This window comes from Wolffia australiana, chromosome 6 (assembly GCF_029677425.1).
Source record: "Wolffia australiana isolate 7733 chromosome 6, ASM2967742v1".
Classification (NCBI taxonomy): Eukaryota; Viridiplantae; Streptophyta; class Magnoliopsida; order Alismatales; family Araceae; genus Wolffia; species Wolffia australiana.
The window spans coordinates 626,517-646,933 of NC_135840.1; the positions used below are offsets into that span (position 1 = coordinate 626,517).

Sequence of the window (20,417 nt, forward strand, 5' to 3'; positions counted from 1 at the left end):
TGAAATTTTGATTTCCATACCATGGATTTCATTCTATGGGTCACCACAGCAAAGTATTTGCATGTATACCTGATGAATTTCCTAAGTAAAGTAATGTTGTATAATTGTATTGGAATAACCAAATTTGTTATTTTATTTGATAAATAAAGGTTATTAAGTGGTTTCCAAAGAGCCTCTTATAATCCAGCAAGTTTCACATGAAGAAATCAGCAGAAGTAATAAATAGCCTCTTATGTTTTTAGGGCTCTGACATTGAGGAGACGGCCCAACCCTACTTTAATTTCTGAGTAATGAATAGCTTGAAATAGTATGCATATCCTACGTTAAACCCTCACTCGCCAAATATATTTATAAATGTATTATTATTTTTGTGAATGGATTTTTACGTCAATCAATGTCAACATATTTATAAATGTATTTCTATTACTAAAAATATATTTACGTCAATCACGATCAATGCATTTTGAGTGCTTGGTAGGCATTGAACATGTGAAAATTCCTTTTGCATTCATATTTAGTAAACCTATGCTAATTAGAGAATATTATGACTGATAATTTAGACTAATCCAGCACCAAGTCAATTAGTATTGACTCAAAACTGTATGCCTATATGAGAATCAACTAAAACAGTATAGAGACTGAAAACAACATTCTGGAAGATTCATAAATATATGATTATTAATTAAAGGAAAATTTTCCGTGATCTTTCTATGAGAAAATTATTTCATGAATTATGATATCTATTATTAAATATGTGAACACACTTTTTCATGAACTTGGCTAGTAAGATGCAATTAGAAAATACATTTTTTTGATCAACTAAGTTTTTGGTCGAATATATACCATATAGAATTTACGTTATTGTGTTTAAATTTAAATATCTTAATTAAAATGTCAACAGGTAATTGTACAGGATAAGCTTATATAATATGGAACGATAGATATGTGTGTGTGTGTATACAATATAAGAGATCTTTCTCTCAAATGGGATTTCAAAAAAAGGTGAACACTTAATGTTTGACATCTACTTCGTTATCTTTTTCTTGAGCTTCAGAAAATAAAATTTTGGGAAATATTTTCAATCACATTGACACAATTTATTCTCAAGATAAAAGAGACCTCGACCTTTTTCCCTGAAGCCTTATTGTATTCTGTACTCTGCCAAGTCGACCTGCTTTGGAAATATCTGTTTTAGTTCTGATTATTCTCATCCAAGCTTATGAATAGAAATTTTCATCCAACATCTCAAACTTCAATCAACGCTCGAAGTCACAATATTAAATCAATAAGATAGAGATCCAAAGTTTTGTCAGAACGTTCTGGAATTAAAAATCTAGGTGATTTTTGCTCGATATTTATTTGATAACTTTATGAGCTGATGCATGTTTAGGGGCACTTAACCTTTTTTTGTTTATGTTTCCTTGAGACGGAATTTCATGAAAAAGTTAGAAGAAAAGGTGAAGGATTGACGAATGAGAAGAAGACAAGATTCTCTGTTAGCATAAAGTCAAAATTAAAAAGCACATATCTCAATTCATTAGAAAGTTAATTTTGACATAAAGTGAACTTTACATATTTCATATATCGAAATGACTGGAGGGCTTTTTATTAACTTTATCTAAAGTGAATTTAGACATCGAGTGATGATTCGTAAGGCATCTAGGACTAAGGTCCAAAGTTGGAACTGAGTAAACTAAGTTGTAGCAGGTTCAATAACATCAAAGAGACTCTAGTTACACCCTAATCTTCGGTTATTTCCTTAGGATCAAAATCAACAAAAATACCAAATGGTGCAATAAACAGTTCTTGCACATTCTCTTGCATGATATAATGAGATTTTCAAATATGATTTACAATCGTTCAAACTTAACCATCAATGATTTTATGAATTGCATGTCTCTTCAAAGCATGTCAATTTATTAATAAGATTGCACTGTGGCAGAGTAGTTCCATACAGTAAGAAAACGTGACAAGAGTTCTATAATAATCTTTTTTAGAATGAAAGAGTTTTATAATAATATCAATTTTTTAAGACATTTTCATTTTTATTTTTATGATGACCATCATTTGATTGTATTTTTTTCAGGGCATGGATTTTCAATTTTTGTGGTTTTACTGAGGCCAGTAATCTTATATTTTCTTGATGCATGAATTTGCAAAAATTAATTGAAACTTCAGCACGGCCTCAAGACTTCACACCTTTTCCAAGGGCATTTCAATTTGGTATTAGCTATCTAATTATGTATCATGACAATGATATATATATATCCGTTAATGGATTTGTATATCTCTGCAAAAATGAGGACCTAAAAATGACACAAAACGCATTTTTCTTTGTTCAAAATAATAAGGGAAATATTGACTTGCGGAAACCACGAATCCAATTCAGGCAAATGAACTGATCCATCCTAAAATTCCATAAATATGTAAGACTTTACTCAAAAGGAACAAAAAATTATGATAAAAGTTCCATTAAAAGTTTATTCAATGGTCTTTCCGATGGCCAAGTAGCTCAAGGGAAGGGGTCCATCTTCCCAACGCAAGAACACATTTTTCTTTATTCAAAATAACAAGGGAAATATTGACTTGCAGAAACCGCGAATCCAATTCAACCGAATGAACTGATTCCTCCTAAAATTCCACAAATATGTAAAACTTTACTCAAAAGGAACAAAAAATTATGATAAAAGTTCCATTCAAAAGTTTATTCAATGGCCATTCCCATGCCCAAGTAGCTTCAACGCAAGGGTCCCAGACTCTTATTGGGCCGACTGCTTTTATGGCCACTGTTCTCTGTGGTCCACCAGTGGTCCAGTCAGCCCAACATACAATTTAAACAGTTAGAAAGATGAATAAAAAACCCCCCCTAAAAAAGCTATGATTTTGACGGGGCCACCGCTGATGACCTGGCAGCATCTCCCATCTCTCTTCTAGAATAAGAGAGAGATAGAGAGAGATATATAGAGAGAAAGAGATGTCAATCAAAGAAGAGCAAAGTAGGAAGAAGCGGCCAAGCAACCGGCAGAATCGGCGAGGCCAGACTGTCTTCCTCCAAATCTCTCACCGCCTTTTTCTCCGTTAAAACAGGGAGAATGTTCAATATTTTCCTACAAAACTGGGAATAACTTCCTGCCATCGTCCTCCTCCAACGAGGAGAACCCACCAGAAGAAGTCTCTTCTTCTTCTTGTTCTTCTTCCTCTTTCTCCTCTGCCATCACCATGAGCCTCTTTGGCCTCGGCAACAGGTCCCTCTTTCTCTCTCTAAGTCCTTCTCTTTCTCTCTCTTCCATCCAATTCCTCATTTGGAATTTCTCATCTGCAATTCTTTGTTTCTCTTGATTTCTTCCAGGAACCAGAAGACCTTCCGGCCAAAGAAAAGTGCTCCCTCCACCGACAAGGTCAGCCTTTCCCTCTCTCTATCTCTACAGGCCTTCTGTCTCTCTCCTTCAGACAGGATGATGAGAGAGAACGGGTAAATGGGTTCTCTTTCTTCATCATGGAATGGGCAAAAGTGCGTGGAGGAGAGAGAATTGGGCGTTGTTACCGAGAGTGAATTTTTTCTCCTGGGACGGATGCCGACAAGAGTGCTGCAGAGAGAGAATTGCTGGCTGGGCTTTTGCAAGCGAGACAAAAGAGAGATGGGTTTCTCTTGGGGAGAGAACTGATTTGTGGGTTTTCCAAGAGAGAGAATGTAAAGATGGGGTTCTCTTTTAGGAATATAAACAAAGGCGTCGAAGAGAGAACTGCAATATGGGTTTCCCCGATGCGAAAGGAGAGTTGCGTTGCAGCTGGAGAGAGAAATGGGTGATATGTTTTCACTGAGAGAAAATAGAGGTGGGTTTCTGCTGGAGAGAGAAAAGGGTGATGAATTTTTTCAAGAGAGAGAAAAGAGAGCTGGATTTCAGCTGTAGGGAGGAAAGTGTGATGCGTTTTTTCTAGAGAGATAAGAGAAGGGGTGTTGGGTTTGTACAAAAAAATTATCTTTCTTCAGCCAAATGAAACGGTGAAGTGTTTATCCACGGGAGAGGAAAGAGAGTTGGGTTTCATCAGGAGAGAAAAAGATGATGAATTTACCCAATAGAGAAAAAGAGAGCTGGGTTTCTGCTGGAGGGAGAAAAGGGTGATTTTTTTTTCCTAGAGAGAGAAAGGGTTATGGGTTTCTTAAAAAAAAATCCCTTTCTGCAACCTAAAATGAAAGGGTGATGGGTTTTTTGGAAGAACTGACGATGTATTGTTGGATGGGAGGAAAAAGGGAGCACAGCTGAAGAGGCACATCGATGCCACGCTGGGCAGTGGAAATCTTAGAGACGCTGTGAGGCTGCCACCTGGCGAGGACCTCAACGAATGGCTCGCTGTAAACAGTGTAACATCTTTTCCCTTCATTGAAACCATTAAAACATAATAAATAATTCCATACACTAATCTTTTGTTTGTCGCTCCTGCAGCCGTTGACTTCTTCAACCAAATCAATCTTTTGTACGGCACCCTGACTGAGTTCTGTACGCCCGCCACATGTCCAACAATGACTGCAGGACCCAAGTGATCTTCACTCTCTTCAATCTAAAAATTGCCAAGTTTTAGATTGATTCACAAAGAGGAAAGGAGAGTTGACCGTTGTGATTTTATCTGCAGGTTTGAGTACAGGTGGGCAGATGGGGTTCAGATTAAGAAGCCCATCGAAGTTTCTGCTCCAAAATATGTGGAGTTCTTGATGGATTGGATAGCATCACAGCTCGATGACGAGTCTATTTTCCCTCAGAAACTGGGTAACAAGCATGAAATTTGTTATGATCGAGGAAGAACAGCAACGTCCTCTGTTGTTGACTGAAGGGTTTTGCGTTTCAGGGGTGCCTTTTCCTCCTAATTTCCCTGATATTGTCAGGACGATGCTCAAGCGCCTGTTCAGGGTCTATGCGCACATCTACCACTCTCATTTTCAAAAGATTGTCAGTCTCAAGGAAGAAGCTCACCTCAATACTTGTTTCAAGCACTTCATTCTGTTCACTTGGGTAAGTCTCCTCCATCGAGATTCCAAATAAAATGAATAGAAATATTTAGCGATTCTTTTGCCCTGCAAAAGTGTCACCGAGAGAGACACATTAAAGAAGTGAAAACAAACAATAAATATTACCCAACTAAATTCAAATATTTTTGTTTCAGGGCAGTGGAATTTCCTCAGTATCTCATCATCAACTAAACTAAAAATAAATTAAAAAGCGAGATGCGAGATTTGAGAGGGCAGTGATAATTCTCAAGACTTGATCATCAATCGGTTTGATAGGGTATCGTGCTGACAGCTTTCTTAATTCACCATGGTTGCAGGAATTTCGGTTAATCGACAAGGCGGAGCTCGCGCCGCTTCACGATCTTATAGAATCCATTCTTCTTTCCTACTGAATCGGGGCGTTTTTTGGGATTGGTGCGACAGGAAAGGGTAGCTTCCAAAATCCTGTGAAGAAATAACGAAGCTCGACCTCTACAGATTTTGGGCTGCTGCAACTGATGTTCTTCGTGAGACTGAGAAATTTGCATGGGCAGAGTGTTTGGTTGTCTTCTTCCTTGTGTATATTTGATGAATGAGACCTAGTGCTCATTCTCAATTCTTGTCTAATATCAAGATAAATGTTATTCCATCCATTGTGAAATGAGTAAGATCATGAAAGGCGAATAGAGTATGTGCAAAGGAAGCAAACGTACTGTTGCAGGAGAGGAATGTATTTACTCTAAACAATCTACCTTCGTGGATCAGGTATTCTGTAAATGTCATTCCATCGAAGAAAGACGCAGGCGAACAAACTCTTGCGGAGAAGAACGTGTGCGTTCAATCCAAAGACAATCTAACTACGATGAGTATGTTTTCTGAAAACGGCGAGATCTATTATGTGTTCGACAGAAATTTTGAATCTATCAATCAGGTTTAGGGCAAGAACTAGGGCAGCGAAAGCCACAAAGGAAAAACATCGAACAATCACTGTAGAAGTCGCAGAACAGAAACGCCAACTCCATTCGGAATAAAAAAGAGGGGAAGAAATCAACACCGCAAGAAGATCAACTTCGCAAATCGTTCCAGAGATTCGTTTGGATCGCACGGCGAATGCTCAGGCGGCGGTGCCGCCTCGTTGAAAGATCGCCTCGCCTTGAGCACCGTGTGACTACCTGCACACTTGAGGATAGACTTGGTGAACGGATGACTGATCGTCATCCGTCACCTTCCAGACTGATGATGAGTCGTCATCCGTCCCGTTCAAATATAGCATCCAATGTCATAGGACGTGGTCGTTCTGTTTTTTTTGTGCGAATTGTTCGGTCTATTCGATTTTCCGAACAGTACAAAAACAAATTCGAACAGAACATCACACAGGCCCGTGTGTGGTTCTTTTGTTCGCTTTGTGTGAATTTTGTTATAGTTTTGTGTGAATGTGTGAATTTGTACGAATGTGCAAATTTTGTTCGTTTTTGAAAAAAAAAGAACAGAACAAAGAACAAGGCTCTGTGCGGTTCTTTTGCGCGAATTTTTGTTCGTTGCAAACGAACAGAACAGAACAACCATGTCTATCGGCCATCATTCATACGTCACGGATGACGGATGCCTGATGACAAAATGACGGAATGGATGGCATGGATGACTGGTGAAGTTCAGGATTAGGGCAATGTGAAGGAATATATAGTAAATAAAAATAAAATATAACGTATCTTAGTAGAAGGGAAAAATGGGGACCATGATTGTCAACGAATAGCATACATGATGTTGACTGAGGGGACAGCAACCGTAGATGATGTGGATGGCAAACAGCAATAATGGGGATGAGGATTGTGGACGACCTAAAATCCCTGATGACGAGGTTGAGACAAGTGTCCACAGTGGGAATGGCAACCATAGACAAAGGGGATGACGCTTCTCGATGACTCAGAAAATGACTGCCACCAAGGAGGATGGCTAACGTGGACAACGAGGACGGCGTCCAATGACGATGGGACGGTATTATCAATATAGCCAGTGTTTCTTCTTTGTATTCTTGATCTGGCATCTGGAGCTCACTATGATTGCATTTATCTCTGGTTGCTCTCCCTCTACTTCAATCATTCATGTTTTGGATGACTTCCTCCATTTTTGGAAACAATGTGTAAATTCGCACCTTGCGGCCCCTAGTAAGCTTGTGCCTTGCTGCTAGTAGTGAATCTATGTAGTATAGTTCGCCCACTAACAGAATTGGAATATGGGAAGTTATAGAAGGCTTTGATTTAAGAACAAAAATATATTGGATCTTACTAATTTAAGAATAGACAATGTTTCCAGATGACCATCGAGGAGGGAAACGATGATTGCCAATGTTTGTCCACAACCACCAAGGATGGGGACGACTACCGATGAACAATAAGAAACACCTTAATTTACAACCAATATGACACATTATCACAAGCCTCTTATACTAAGCAGCCAAGATACAACAACATTACAAGACATGCAACATCATGCCATCATAGTAAGCAAGACACCCAACAATATTAACACACGTAATATCAATCTAATAAGATGAAGATTGAGATCTAACGGCACAGCTCTCTCGAGGAAATATTTGTAAATACTATCTTAATGTAAAGAAAAACTACATATTTCGAATACAATTCAGCATTGGAATGCTCTGTCTCAGTATTCTTCCTACTTATCTTATTGGCTTTATTTTCCTTATTTTACTTACAAAAATAATGAGAGATAAAGCAAAAAGAGAAGAAAAGAGAGGCAAGGAGGAAAGAAGAGAACGAGACAGACAGAAATGAGACACTGAGGGAGAGCATGGTAAGATAGAGAAGAAAGAGACAAAGGAACAAGCGGTAAATCTTTTACAATAGATATAATATTATGAGTGAGTGCAAACAGAGAACAATGTTTATCACATGATCGCAAATGAAATGGTATATTGTGAAAATATATAGAAACGGGTTAAGGTGAAAGATATTTTGGAAATCAGAATTAGAATATACAAACCCAAAAAAAACACGGATGACGGGGGCAGCCATGGTGTCGGCGATAGGCATCAATCGACATGCACCAAGGGGCGGCGACAACGACAGGCACAACGATTGTGGCAGTTTTGAGGAACTCTTTTAAAAACTTCTAATATTTTTATTTATTATGTAATATTTTTTTCATTCATCCTTCCATCATCCGTTTCATTTTCCATCATTGACGAATGACGTAATGAGTCTGATGATGGAGTCATGACAACGACAAAACCTAGACATATGAATATTCAAATGAGAGGAATTATCATGGACTGATGACTGAAGGGATGGTCGTTCAGTCCCATTCAGTCCATCTGGAAGTGTTGAAATCATTTATGCTATCATTCATCTATCCGAGTTGAAGGATGACTGATGAGGGAAATAAGGGATGGATGATGGTGACTGCTGGTACAACTGTTACTTGATGGAAACTTAATTGATGATTGTTGTCATTGCGAGATATAACGATTATCATTGACAAGGATGATGGTTATAGTTAGACATGGTCTTTCTGTTCGCTTTGTGCGAATTGGAGCGAATTGTGCATTCTGTTCAGATTTCCGAACAGAACAAAGTTGAAAACGAACAGAACTTCGCACAAACCCCTGTGTGGTTCGTTTGTGCGAATTGTGCGAATATTTTTTTATTTTTTAAAAAATCCCTCCACACTCCCAGTCTCTCCCCCCCCCCCCGCACCCTACTCCCTCGTCGCTCTCCCCGTATCCCGTCATCTCTACTCTCCCATCCCCCTTTTGGAATCTCGATTTTTAGGTATTTTTCAGCCCCCCTTTCTCTCTCAGTGCCTCATCGGTCATCGCTCTCCCAGCCCCCCCTGCTCCCTCCGTCCCTCATCAGCCATCGCTCTCCCAGTCTCCCTGCTCGGCTGCTCCCTCCGTTCCTCGTCGGGCGTCGCTCTCCCAGTCCCCTCGCGCTCGTTGTTCCAGCCGTCAGATGAGGAGTGCACCGGAGCTTTTTCTGACGATGAACCTTCTCGAGTCACCAGTTGCCTAATCTCTCGGTGAGGTACGAACTTGCCCACTCTCTCCCTCTCCCTCTCCCTCTTCTTCTCTCTTCCACTCACTCTTCCTCTCGCTCTCCCTCTCCCTCTTCTTCTCCATTTTTTCATCTCTCACACTCACTGTCACTCTGATTCTCTGTCTCCGGCTCTATCACTCTCTCTTCCTCTCACTCTCGTCGCTGTCCTAGTCTCCATTTCTCTGTCTCTCAGTCTCAGTGTCACTTCCCTCCCCCTCTCCCTATTCTTCTTTCTTCCACTCACTCTCTCCCTCTCCCTCTCCCTCTTCTTCTCCAATTCTCTGTCTCCCTCTCCCTCTCCCTCCCCCTATCCCTATTCTTCTTTCTTCCGCTCACTCTCTCCCTCTCCCTCTCCCTCTTATTCTCCAATTCTCTGTCTCCTGCTCTCTCAATCACTCTTCCTCTCCCTCTCCCTCCCCCTCTCCCTATTCTTCTTTTTTCCGCTCACTCTCTCCCTCTCCCTCTCCCTCTTCTTCTCCAATTCTCCGTCTCCTTCTCTCTCAATCATTCTTCCTCTCCCTCTCCCTCTCCATTTCTCTGTCTCTCACTCTCACTGTCACTCCCATTCTCTCCCTCTCCCTCCCCCTCTCCCTATTCTTCTCTATTCCGCATACTCTCTTCCTCTCTCTCCCTCTTCTTCTCCAATTCTCTGTCTACCTCTCTCTCAATCACTCTTCCTCTCCCTCTCCCTCTCCATTTCTCTGTCTCTCACTCGCACTGTCTGTCACATTCTCTCCCTCTCCCTCCCCCTCTCCCTATTCTTCTCTATTCCGCTCACTCTCTCCCTCTTCTTCTCCAATTCTCTGTCTCTCACTCTCATTCTCTCTGTCTTCCTCTCTCTCGCTCACTCTCTCCCTCTGCCTCTCCCTCTCCCTCTTCTTCTCCAATTCTCTGTCTCTCACTCTCAGCCTCACTCTCATTCTCTCTGTCTTCTTCTCTCTCACTCACCCTCACCCTCTCCCTCGTCTTCTCTCTCTCGCTCACTCCCTTCCTCTGCCTCTCCCTCTTCTTCTCCAATTCTCTGTCTCTCACTCTCACTATCATTCTCTACCTCTCCCTCTCCCTCTCCCTATTCTTCTCTCCTTCCCACACGTCCACTCACTCTCTCCCTCTCCCTCTTCTTCTCAAATGCTCTGTCTATACACCTGGTCGTTCGGTTATCCAAACTCTCACTCTCTCTGTGCGGTTTGTGTTGGCACCCGGCAGACTCACTTTTCTGGCGCGGATTCAGCTGAGGAGCATATGGAGCATTTCTGAAGTCTTTCGGAATTCGGGTTGCTTTGTTTTTGGTAAATTTTCCTTTTTGATTTTGATTTCAGTTTGTGTTGATTTAGCTTGCTTTTTTCAAATAATTTCCTCTTCTCTATGTTAATTTCACTCTCTCTCTATGCCCGCATAAATTTTTGGATGTATTGATCATTGCTTAGTAACAAATCTTCTTTTGAAAAGGATATTCTGTCACCAAAAATGCTGGAAGTAAGTTATATGTTCTTGAATCTATTTTACTGTTGTTCTGAATTCATTCAGTACTAATGTCTTCATTGTATTCCAAAGGAATGGTTGTCATACCCTTGATTAAAATTTTAAAACCATGGTATTTATGTTTGGTCCTTGAAACATTGTTTTCTTGGATAAACCATGGTATTTGTGTTGTACTGCGTAAAATTAGATCAGCTAATATTTGGAAATGTTTATGTTGATTTCTCTCTATCTTTATCTCCAAATTGATCTATCTTTCTTGTACTTTAGGATGAACTTGTAATTTAAGATGCCTAGAACACCTCGATCGCATACTTCTGCTTCCTCCGAGAGCTCTACACCGACAGGGGGGAGTGTTGGCCACAGCCAAAAGAAGAGAAAGAGAAAGAACGAATGCACTGCACGGATACACTTCATAGAGGTGGCGCCTAAGGTTTTCACATGCAATATATGTGCGACTCGTACTAGGGGTCGTGTAGTGACAGTTGAGCAGAACAAGTATAGTTGCAGTACGGTCCTATGGTGACATTTGCTAAATGTGCACCGTAAAGAGTATAATGAATTGAAGGGTCAAGAAGGGAGCTCTTCTAACCAACCGTCAGTGGCGAACATCTTTGACCGACAAAGTACAGGAAAATTGTACTTCACTGATCGCGCGCCAGAGACGAAAAAAGAAGAGCTTGTAAGCTTCATTTGTCAATCAGACACACCATGGAATATTGTATGTAAAAAATACTTCATACGACTACTGTGATACATCGCATAAGAAGAGATATCGATTCCATCAACAAGGGCTATGAAGGAAAAAACTTTCAATCTTTACATTGAGTTAAAGATCGGTATTCATGACCGATTAGAGAGTGTCGATAAAGTGGTCATTACTCTAGATTGTTGGACTTCTGCCAATCAAATCTCATTTATTGGACTCACCATTCATTGGATAGATATAGAATGGAAAATGTGTGAATGTGTCCTCGCTATACGTCAGTTGGAGGGCTCGCATAGTGGGGAGTGCTTGAGCGAGATTGCGCTGGAGGTTCTGGCAGATTTTAAGTTGAGCACGAAGGTATGCGCAGTTACGACGGACAATGCGTCGAATAGTTCAACAATGATGGTGACATTAGAACGAGAGTTGAGCGCAGTGAACCCCCATTTTACTGCAAAGAGACATGTGTTGTGTATTGCACATGTAATCAACTTAGTTATGTAGGCCAGATTGAAGGCGCTCAATGTCGTCAACGATGGGCCCGAGTCAAGCTTCATTGATGAAGTAGACCTCACAAACCTTGACAATGTGTTCAATGCGGAGGAGTCCAATCCTCCAGCAATTTCTTTGGGGGACGTTGTTCGGCGCCTAAGAGAGGTGGTCATCGCTATACGAGGATCGTCGAAGAAAGAGGCGAAATATTTTTCCTACTACCGAGAATTAAATATGTCAAACACGAGGAGGATCTCGATAGATTGCCTTACAAGGTGGAGCTCAACTTTCAAAATGCTACGCGGCTGCATTGAGAAGAAATTATTTATCGATATGATGATGTCAACCGTTCTTCGCAAACGTTCTTTACTTGACGCAGAATGGGACCTTGTATAAAAAATTGTCGACTTACTCAAACCACTCCAACACGGTACCTCTGTCGCTATTTGGAGCAAGTCACCGACATCAAATGAGGGTATAGTCATTATTAAGGGACTGATGAGACACCTTGAGCGAATTAGAGTGGGAGTAACGAAGTCCTCCATGCTTCCTAATGGACACGCTATGTCTGCTAGGCAAAGGAACACCTTACCTAATGTATGTTACTCTATGCGGGCGAAGTTAGAAAATATGTGTCCATACTGACACGAAATGAGGCTTTCACTATCGCCTCTCTACTCGACCCATGCATGAAGCTTCACTTGATTGATCCACAGGCTAAGAATGATGTTCTATGTACCGTTCACAATATCATGGAGTCCCATTCAGTATCTAGGAATGTTGGGAGTCGACCCACCGAACCATCTGCTTTATCAACGACAATTGATTTCATACAAATGGAACTAGACGAACTACTAGATCCGTCTGAACTACCACAAAGAGTTGATCCAATTGAAGAGCTCGACGTATATGCAATGGCCCCCCCAGCTTTCAGTATAGAGGTGTTGCCTTGGTGGAAGACAGCAGGTATCATGAAATTTGCATTTTTTATATTCCTAATCTCTTGCTTTCCTGATTGAATATCTGATTAATTTTCTAAGGATAACAGGTCAGCTTTCTAACCCCACGTTAGCATTGGTTGCGAAGGAATTTCTAGATGCTCAAGCGCCAAGTGCGGCGTGTGAGCATATATTCTCAGAAGGTCACCGTCTAATCAACTACAGGCGATTGAGGCTCACGGTAGAGAGCACTGAAGTCCTAATGATGTTGAAGTCATGGTACAACAACCATGACTTGGGAGTAGATGAGGACCAAGATGGTGATGAAGATGATGGGCCATTTGACATTCGTGTGAACGCACCCTAAAACTGCAACGTGAGTGTTTCTGTCTCAAGAAATACCCTCTCTCAAAAAGTCTGCCCGTGAGTGTTTCTCTCTCTCTCTCTCTCTCTGTTTGCATTTCTCTATCTTATAACCATTAACATCTATGTACATCAATGATTTGATGTCCATTGCTGTTCCAACTGAGGAACCCATCTCTCCCATTTTCTTCACTCATTTTTTTTCTGCTTGATCTCTCTCTCTCTCTCTCTCTATTTCTTTGTTTTTATATCCTCATTTATTAATCTTTTAAATGCTCCCTGACAATTATGTTTGTCTATTAAGGTTTGGTCCTCTCTCTTTTACTCTCTCCTCTCAATCTGTCAATTTTGTCTGTCTTCCTGTCTATCCACAGCCACAAGGAGGCAATGGAGGCACATGAGCCAGAAATAGGAGCGCACCACAGAGGAGTGTGCGACTTCTCCGACAAAGACTGCTAAAGCTACCCCAAGACCCGACTGCTATTGTCATTAGCTCAGACTCTGAATAAGACGGTGATGACAATGTGACACACACAAATAATATAGATGGAGGCAACACAGAGCAACGTTGCCCAGTTCAAGACATACTTATTGGGGTAAGTACCAAGCGCATCATTACAGAAATTCTTATTATTTTGTCAAAAGACTTCAACCCTGCAACACATGGAGGAGAAGTGGTGAGTACTCAATGGAATGACAGCACATTTTGGGAGCGTCACAATTTCACTCCAGCAATGATTGTTGCTGTCCAAAAAAAAGTCAGCCCTTTTGTCTCTCAGCTCCTTTGATGTTTATGAAACTAAGTTGGCAGAACATCTTTTATGTTTTCAAAATGCACTTGGACTTTTCCATCTATAAATATTTGTATTAAGATTTACAAAATATTGAATTGTTAGGTATCTATCAGTGTTTACATATACATTACGTATATAATTGGTCATCCATAGTTTAAGTCATAAAAACTTTGCACTCATTGACTCATTATGTCTATATTACTAGTTGTTTGGCATGGACTCATTAATTTTGTCAATTAAACCTCGACTGAGTAATGCCAAGCTTAAAAGTGAACAACTTTAAGCTTAAAAATGTAAACTTAAAAATGCCAAGTTTAATTTTGTCAATTAAAAAATTATGGTATATTTGAAGATACCAGAATTGTATAAATAGTACTTTTCTGATGAGCTCGTTTGACTAGGAAAAAATGTTAATACAAATAAATCTACAAAATTGGTATAATTGATTATGAATTAAGGGTACAAAATTGGTATAAATATTAATACAAATAAATCTACAAAATTGGTATAAAAGAAACGCATGCCAAGTTTTTGTTCTTTTCTCTGATTTTGTGTGATGTGCGGTCCGATTGCGTCGCACATAATCAGTCCGCACATCGGACAGAGCTTTCATGCGATTGAAAAATTCGCGCGCGGGCTGAAAAAAACAGACCGAACTGCACTACCTACTCTAAATATTAAAAAATATTTTATGCCCGTTTCTTTATCATTTTAGTCATTTAAACTCTCAATTTATATTTTTAATTAAATTATCTCTTATTTAAAATTTTATAATACCTTCCCAACTAAAATCTCTATTCATCGTATGATAATATTAATTAAAATCTTTCCTCACACTTATCATCTTTTGGAATTTGCAAACGTCTTAATAAACTATTTCATCATGATTACAAACACACCGTAATAAACTCTCCATTTGAATTATTATCCCCCTCTTTTATACATTAGTATAGTATATAATAAATTAAAATATTATTAGTATATTATACTTTGCTGGATGCAAAACATTTTTTTTCAATTTTGTGCAATTTTATGCAATTTACGAGTAATTTTATGCAATTTTGTGCGAATTTGTTCGTTTGTGCAAATTTGTCCGGTTCTGCAAATTTGTTCGGTTCGTGTGAATTTGTGCGATTTGTGCAAATTTTTTCGGTTTGTGCGAATTTGTTTGGTTTGTGCGAATTTGTTCGGTTTGTGCGAATTTGTGTGAATTGTGCGAATTTGTGTGAATTGTGCAAATTTTTCGAACATCTGTTCTAATTTTTTCACATAAAAAGAACAGCACAACGAACAGACCCCTGTGCAGTTCGTTTGTGCGAATTTTTTGTTCATTTTAAACGAACAGAACAGAGTGACCATGTCTAGTTATAGTCAACAAAGATGAAAGCCATAGTTGAAGAGGGTAATTGTCTTTGTTTTTTATGACTAACACTATCATTGCGACAACAATTATCATTGTGGAGTAGAAGAGCATTGTAGTAAATGAGAATGACAATGGAAATTGAGGAGGATGACAACTGTCAACTATAAAGTCAAAGATCAATAATGTTGTTGTTGTCGACTATGGTTGTCGTTAGGGTTTGACGGTCCTTGTCGTCTATTCTAGGTTGACGGTCCTTGTCGTCTATTTTGGTTCTGGTCCTGTTCTTGTTTGGTCTTGATCCAGTTTTATTTGGTCTGGGTTTGGTCAGGTTGACTAGTCAATGCCAATGTTAAAGTGGAAATGTCCATTAGTTGTTTTGTTGAATATCAACATAACAACATTTAGAACCGCTGGTTATGAATGCCCATTTGCCTTCCTTCCTTCTTCCCCTCCCCCCCACCCCAACAATATCTCCCTCTATAGGCCTTTCTCCCCCCACACCTTTGTTTTTTTATGAAGAACTATCTAGGGCAACAAGGAAGGATGAAAAGTTCAATTGATGAAGAGGTTTTGATGGGTTCTTGTGGCCCTTCGAGAGTGCATCTTCGTTAATTGGGTGATCGCAGATAGTCAAATATAATATGAGTATGCTGAGCTTGATAGAAACCTCTCCGGCGAGTTAGATTTAATGTAGTTAGAATTTTTAAAAAATATTAAATAAATATTTAATAATTTATTTCTGGTTCTGGTCCAATTTAGCCATTGGACCTAAACCTACCTGACCAACCGATCCACCTTCAACTACATGACCCACAGTACCATTTCAGTCTGGTCTAATCAGTCCTTGGTCCTAAATGTCTAGCCCTAATTGTCATTATTGAGGAGGATGTCGACTGTTGATGACAAATACAATAAACATGTTTGATAAGAATGATAACTATTTTCACCAAGGATGATGACTATAGACATGAGGATGGTGATTGTCAATGACAAAGATGATAATTACACCCTTGATGAAAACTATGGTTGAGTCAGCAATAGGAACAACTACTGTTATGGACAAGGATGTCAATTATCATTGAGTGCAAAAACTATCAATCAATATGGATGTCTATTGTCATCAATGATGGATATTATGTAGTCGCCAAACCAATCACACCGCCATGTATATTTAAGTTCATTGAATAAATATTATGTTATTATTCCGGTCTGATGTTTATAATGAAGTCCATGAATATGTGCAATGACATAGTGAATTATGATGCGATCATAATACAGTGATCACTAAACTTCATACATGTATTTTAAAAATTCCTATTCGATGGATAGTCGAGATGGACATCAAATGATATCGATAGAATATCTTTAATTGATCCTACATATTCAATATGTATAACTGATCGTGTGGCTAGTATTGTTGCGACACTAAGGAGAGGTAGTGGGTGCTCTTTGGAGAAAGAGTTCACTGAATTGATCCGTATGGATCCTTGACTTGTATTATACCTAAATGTCAATCAGGTTGATTCATGTCACTGTTGTATAAGTGATCCACTGACCTGATACACCAAGGACATCTCCTGCATGATGACTACATTTTGACTACGATGTACGAGCCTCTAATCATAGGATTCAAAAATGTCATAGCTTGGATGTAATGAGAAGCTCACAAAGATTGATTCAAGGAATCATCTGCCATTGGTATAAGAGAAGATTGACTCAAGGAAGACGATGCAGCAAATCCCTAGCTAGGGTAGTGAGGATATTGAAGAAGGCGTTATGCAAGGATCCCCATTAGGCATCAATACTAATAGAATGACAGATTAGCATTTGATGATCAACCATACCCTTAGTCGTTCGAGAGTCTCGCGTGAATCCGCCAGGAACGATTCAGAGCTTGAATTGGACCAGAATTTTCCCGATCCGGCGCCGTATTTTTCCCCCATTCAAAGTATCAACTCGTGGAAAAGTGCGGTCGTTCGTTGCGCAGGATTCCTCCCAGTTAATACAAAATCAATCCTTGTATCTCTAGGCCCTTATTGCTTTGATTTTATCCTTGATTTCGTACTCAATGTTAGCAAATTTGTAGTGTCATTCTTGTTCGCCGTTTTCTTAATTTATGATTTTATTTCTGTTGATTCTAGAATTTCTATCATTTTTGAATTTTTTGACCTTTAGTTACCCTAGTGAAATAGTTTTGAATCGAAAGTGAGCATTAATCCATTCATATTTGATCCCAATTACCTTAATTGGCAAATCGTGTTCACGATTTGCCAATATACGGTAGCTTTTAGATTCACAAAATATATATAAAAATAAATAAATAACTCTAAGTTAGATCCGTTGACTTGGGATTTTACCATGCTTAAGAACTAATTAGCGTGAGATTATACAGCTAAATTGAGCTAAAATTTCCACCTAGTGTGAGCTTTAGATCACTCCGAGTCCAAAAATCGTCGCTATGAATTGTGAGCTAGGTGCATTTTTACAAATTCAAAAGTAATTGGATAAAATTAAAAAAATTGCAATTAAACCTTACATTTTGATTTTTAATCTGTGAGAACAGTGATTGTTTTTTTTGCAAAATAATTTTGAGAAGTAAATTGGAAGTAATTAAAATTGCCTCAATCATCCCCAATTCACTAGTTAACACTAAAACCTAATTGATCTGAATTAAGTTTTGGTGAAAATAAGTGGGTAAAAACAATTCTGAGAATCTAAGACCCCAATCAAACATAGTCAATATACTTAGTAGATTACTTAGCAATTCTTACCAAGAATTGCTAATTAATCATTAATCTGACTCTTACTGCTAACAAAAACATCAGAATTAAACCTTTGATTAATTGAGATAATTCGAATTGGAAGAGTTAGAAGGGTAGTTAAAATTTACACGCCTCTTGCATCACTTGAGTTAAAATTTTATATATGTTAAATCTAAAGTGCTAATCCCTAATCCGATAAAAATTGAATTTCCCTATCGCCTCCCTTGGGTTCGACCCCTTACTCAAGCATTAAGGGATATATAAATTTTAGTGATTAAGTACAGGAAACCCTTAAAATAATGACATATAAACACGTATTTTTGGACTTATCATTTAAGGAATTTATTATTTTAACCTAAAATCATGATAACATGCTTAAAACTTAATGTTTTATGCATTGAAAACCCAAAAATATGATAAAATTAACAGTTTATCAGCTCTTATTTGCATGTTATCAATATATATATGGTAATCAATGAAAGTAAAAGTTCCATGAGAGATAAACACTACTTGGTATCTTCTGGAGCACGAGGTGTAGCTTGGCACCCCACAGATCCTTAGTTAATTAATCTGTGTGTTGATATAGTTAATTAATAAGGTTGGTCAATAATTGTTATCGGGCCACTAAAGTTATTAACTAGAATGATACATGGGCCTAAAGTATCATACACATAAGATCATAAGGGCATTGGTGATAATATTTTAGTTTGCTTTATGGGTATTTGAGAAAAATGTAAGTAAAATATAAAAAGGGAAGGGTCACTCATTTTAAGCACCCAGGCCAGCCAGAATTGATAGCCAACCAAGGAGAGTATCTTCATGGTGAGAAGATCTTCAAGATTTTTTGGAAGAGTTGAAGAAGAAGAAGTGGAGATCCAAGCCCAACATGATCGCGTGGATACTTCTAGAGGTCAGGCATGTGAACAGTTTCAGAACGATCTCATAGTGACAAAGTCAAATGTGGAATAAGTTCTCCTTAAGGTACATAAGATGTATTATTATAATAATCGATTATGAATCCATTAACACTCTTCCACATCATGGAAATCATGTTTCCATGGTTGAAACAATGCATAGAACCCAACAATCAATAAGGATTATGATTTTCATTGATGAAGACCATGCTGATAAATGGTTTGGTTCTTGTACATGTAAAGGACGACACTGACACTGAGTTCTGTACCATAAGTCTACAAACATAGATGTGAGGATCTATAAGGGATATATCTTCAAATAACACATTTATTGGTCGTGGAGCTCTCCTTTATTTATTTGTCTATCCATCTATCTATGCAAAGAGGGGTTTGGGTGGGAGGGTAGGGTGACCCAATTCAGTGATCCCTATTCCATATTCCATTTCCTTTTTGTTGCATAAGAATGATGGAACCTGACTGATGATAGAATGGTGATGATGAATAATTTGGATAGATGCCAAAAAAGATGAAAACAAATGCTGAGAACTGATGACTGAAGGGACAACTATTTCAGTGCCAACCAGTCCATTCGAAATGTCATTTGTCATATGTTCAACAAGCCTACTCCAATAACCTTTGGTCAGGGAATGAATAAAAAACATCTTGATGACAAGCAAAGAGGCAAGACATTGACCGCAACAGAGGCCATTTTCATTGTCAAATATTTCCATCACCAACTTCATATTCAAAATATCCCAGAAAAATGAACACACCAGCATACACACATCATCCCTAATTTTCTGCTCCTACTCCCATCTCTTATGACATATATATACATATAGTGCACAATCGTCCATGATGAGGATGAAGGACATGATGGGATTGACAATCATCCCGTCTCACGTCCCATTTTTTAGGGGTTTGTCTGCATTGTCCCCTCTAAAATTTTTCCCGTCTTAGAGATTATTGTCCATGTCCCCTCTTGGAGATAATCATCAATGTCTCGTCCAATCTTGAAGTTGTCCTGTCGAGGGGAGTATCGTTCCGTCCAACGTCTGGGATGATATAACAAGGGGTCCTACCAGTTACATGGTAAAAAAAAAAGGTTCCTGAATTTCATCCATACGAGTCGCCAGACGATCAATCTCTCTCTCCGGACATCTTTTCTCTAGGAAGATCAACCTATCTCTCAGCTCTTGATTTGCTCTAGTCTCTCGTTTGGGATCCTCTACTCTCAAATCTAGGCTATCAATGAGCATCTATTAGCTCTTATTGGCATTGAGTTTTTACTGCTATCTGTTCTCTCTTGTTAGTATTGATCTTATTGGTGATCCAGTTCTCTCGCTCTTCATATTTTGCTCGTTGTGCATATTTATCTCGCTTTGCATGTCTCTTTGGCTCCATCTCTTTTATTGCACGTCTCTTTCAATTTCTTCATTGCTCTTTCTCTCTCCTTCTTATGGCATGTCTTTCTTGCTTTCTGCAGTGCTCTTTAACCTCTACCTCAACATCTCTCTTTGTTCATATATCTCTCGTTTTCTGCACCGCATTGTCTCTCCATGCATAC

At 38.9% G+C, this 20,417-nt stretch overlaps 1 protein-coding gene and 1 long non-coding RNA gene across 5 annotated transcripts; one reads left to right on the forward strand and one right to left on the reverse strand.

Moving 5' to 3' along the window:
- Positions 1–2,986: 2,986 nt before the first annotated feature.
- LOC144704074 (MOB kinase activator-like 1A) lies at positions 2,987–5,633 on the forward strand. Of its 4 annotated transcripts, XM_078576309.1 has the most exons (8): positions 2,987–3,245; positions 3,350–3,398; positions 4,253–4,361; positions 4,446–4,539; positions 4,633–4,766; positions 4,846–5,009; positions 5,161–5,238; positions 5,323–5,633. In XM_078576309.1, exons 1-7 carry the CDS (start codon positions 3,220–3,222, stop codon positions 5,200–5,202), a joined length of 618 nt encoding a protein of 205 aa, XP_078432435.1. In that variant the 5' UTR covers positions 2,987–3,219; the 3' UTR covers positions 5,203–5,238; positions 5,323–5,633. The 4 variants fall into 4 exon arrangements, with proteins under 4 accessions (XP_078432435.1, XP_078432434.1, XP_078432433.1 ...); XM_078576308.1 differs by lacking the exon at positions 5,323–5,633 and having other exon boundaries at positions 5,161–5,316; XM_078576307.1 differs by lacking the exon at positions 5,161–5,238 and having other exon boundaries at positions 2,988–3,245.
- LOC144704075 (uncharacterized) lies at positions 4,358–6,221 on the reverse strand. Its single transcript, XR_013581731.1, has 2 exons — positions 6,039–6,221; positions 4,358–5,071 (listed from the first exon to the last, which is right to left on the reverse strand). It is a non-coding gene; the product is annotated as an uncharacterized LOC144704075 (long non-coding RNA).
- Positions 6,222–20,417: the final 14,196 nt, after the last annotated feature.

Bases quoted from the DNA above. Each gene is read 5' to 3' on its own strand.
- LOC144704074 (XM_078576307.1), top strand. From the start codon at position 3,220: ATGAGCCTCTTTGGCCTCGGCAACAG. The intron at 3,399-4,252 runs GTCAGCCTTTCC...GGGAGGAAAAAG, and splicing joins GTGCTCCCTCCACCGACAAG to GGAGCACAGCTGAAGAGGCA. The intron at 5,010-5,322 runs GTAAGTCTCCTC...CCATGGTTGCAG, and splicing joins ACTTCATTCTGTTCACTTGG to GAATTTCGGTTAATCGACAA.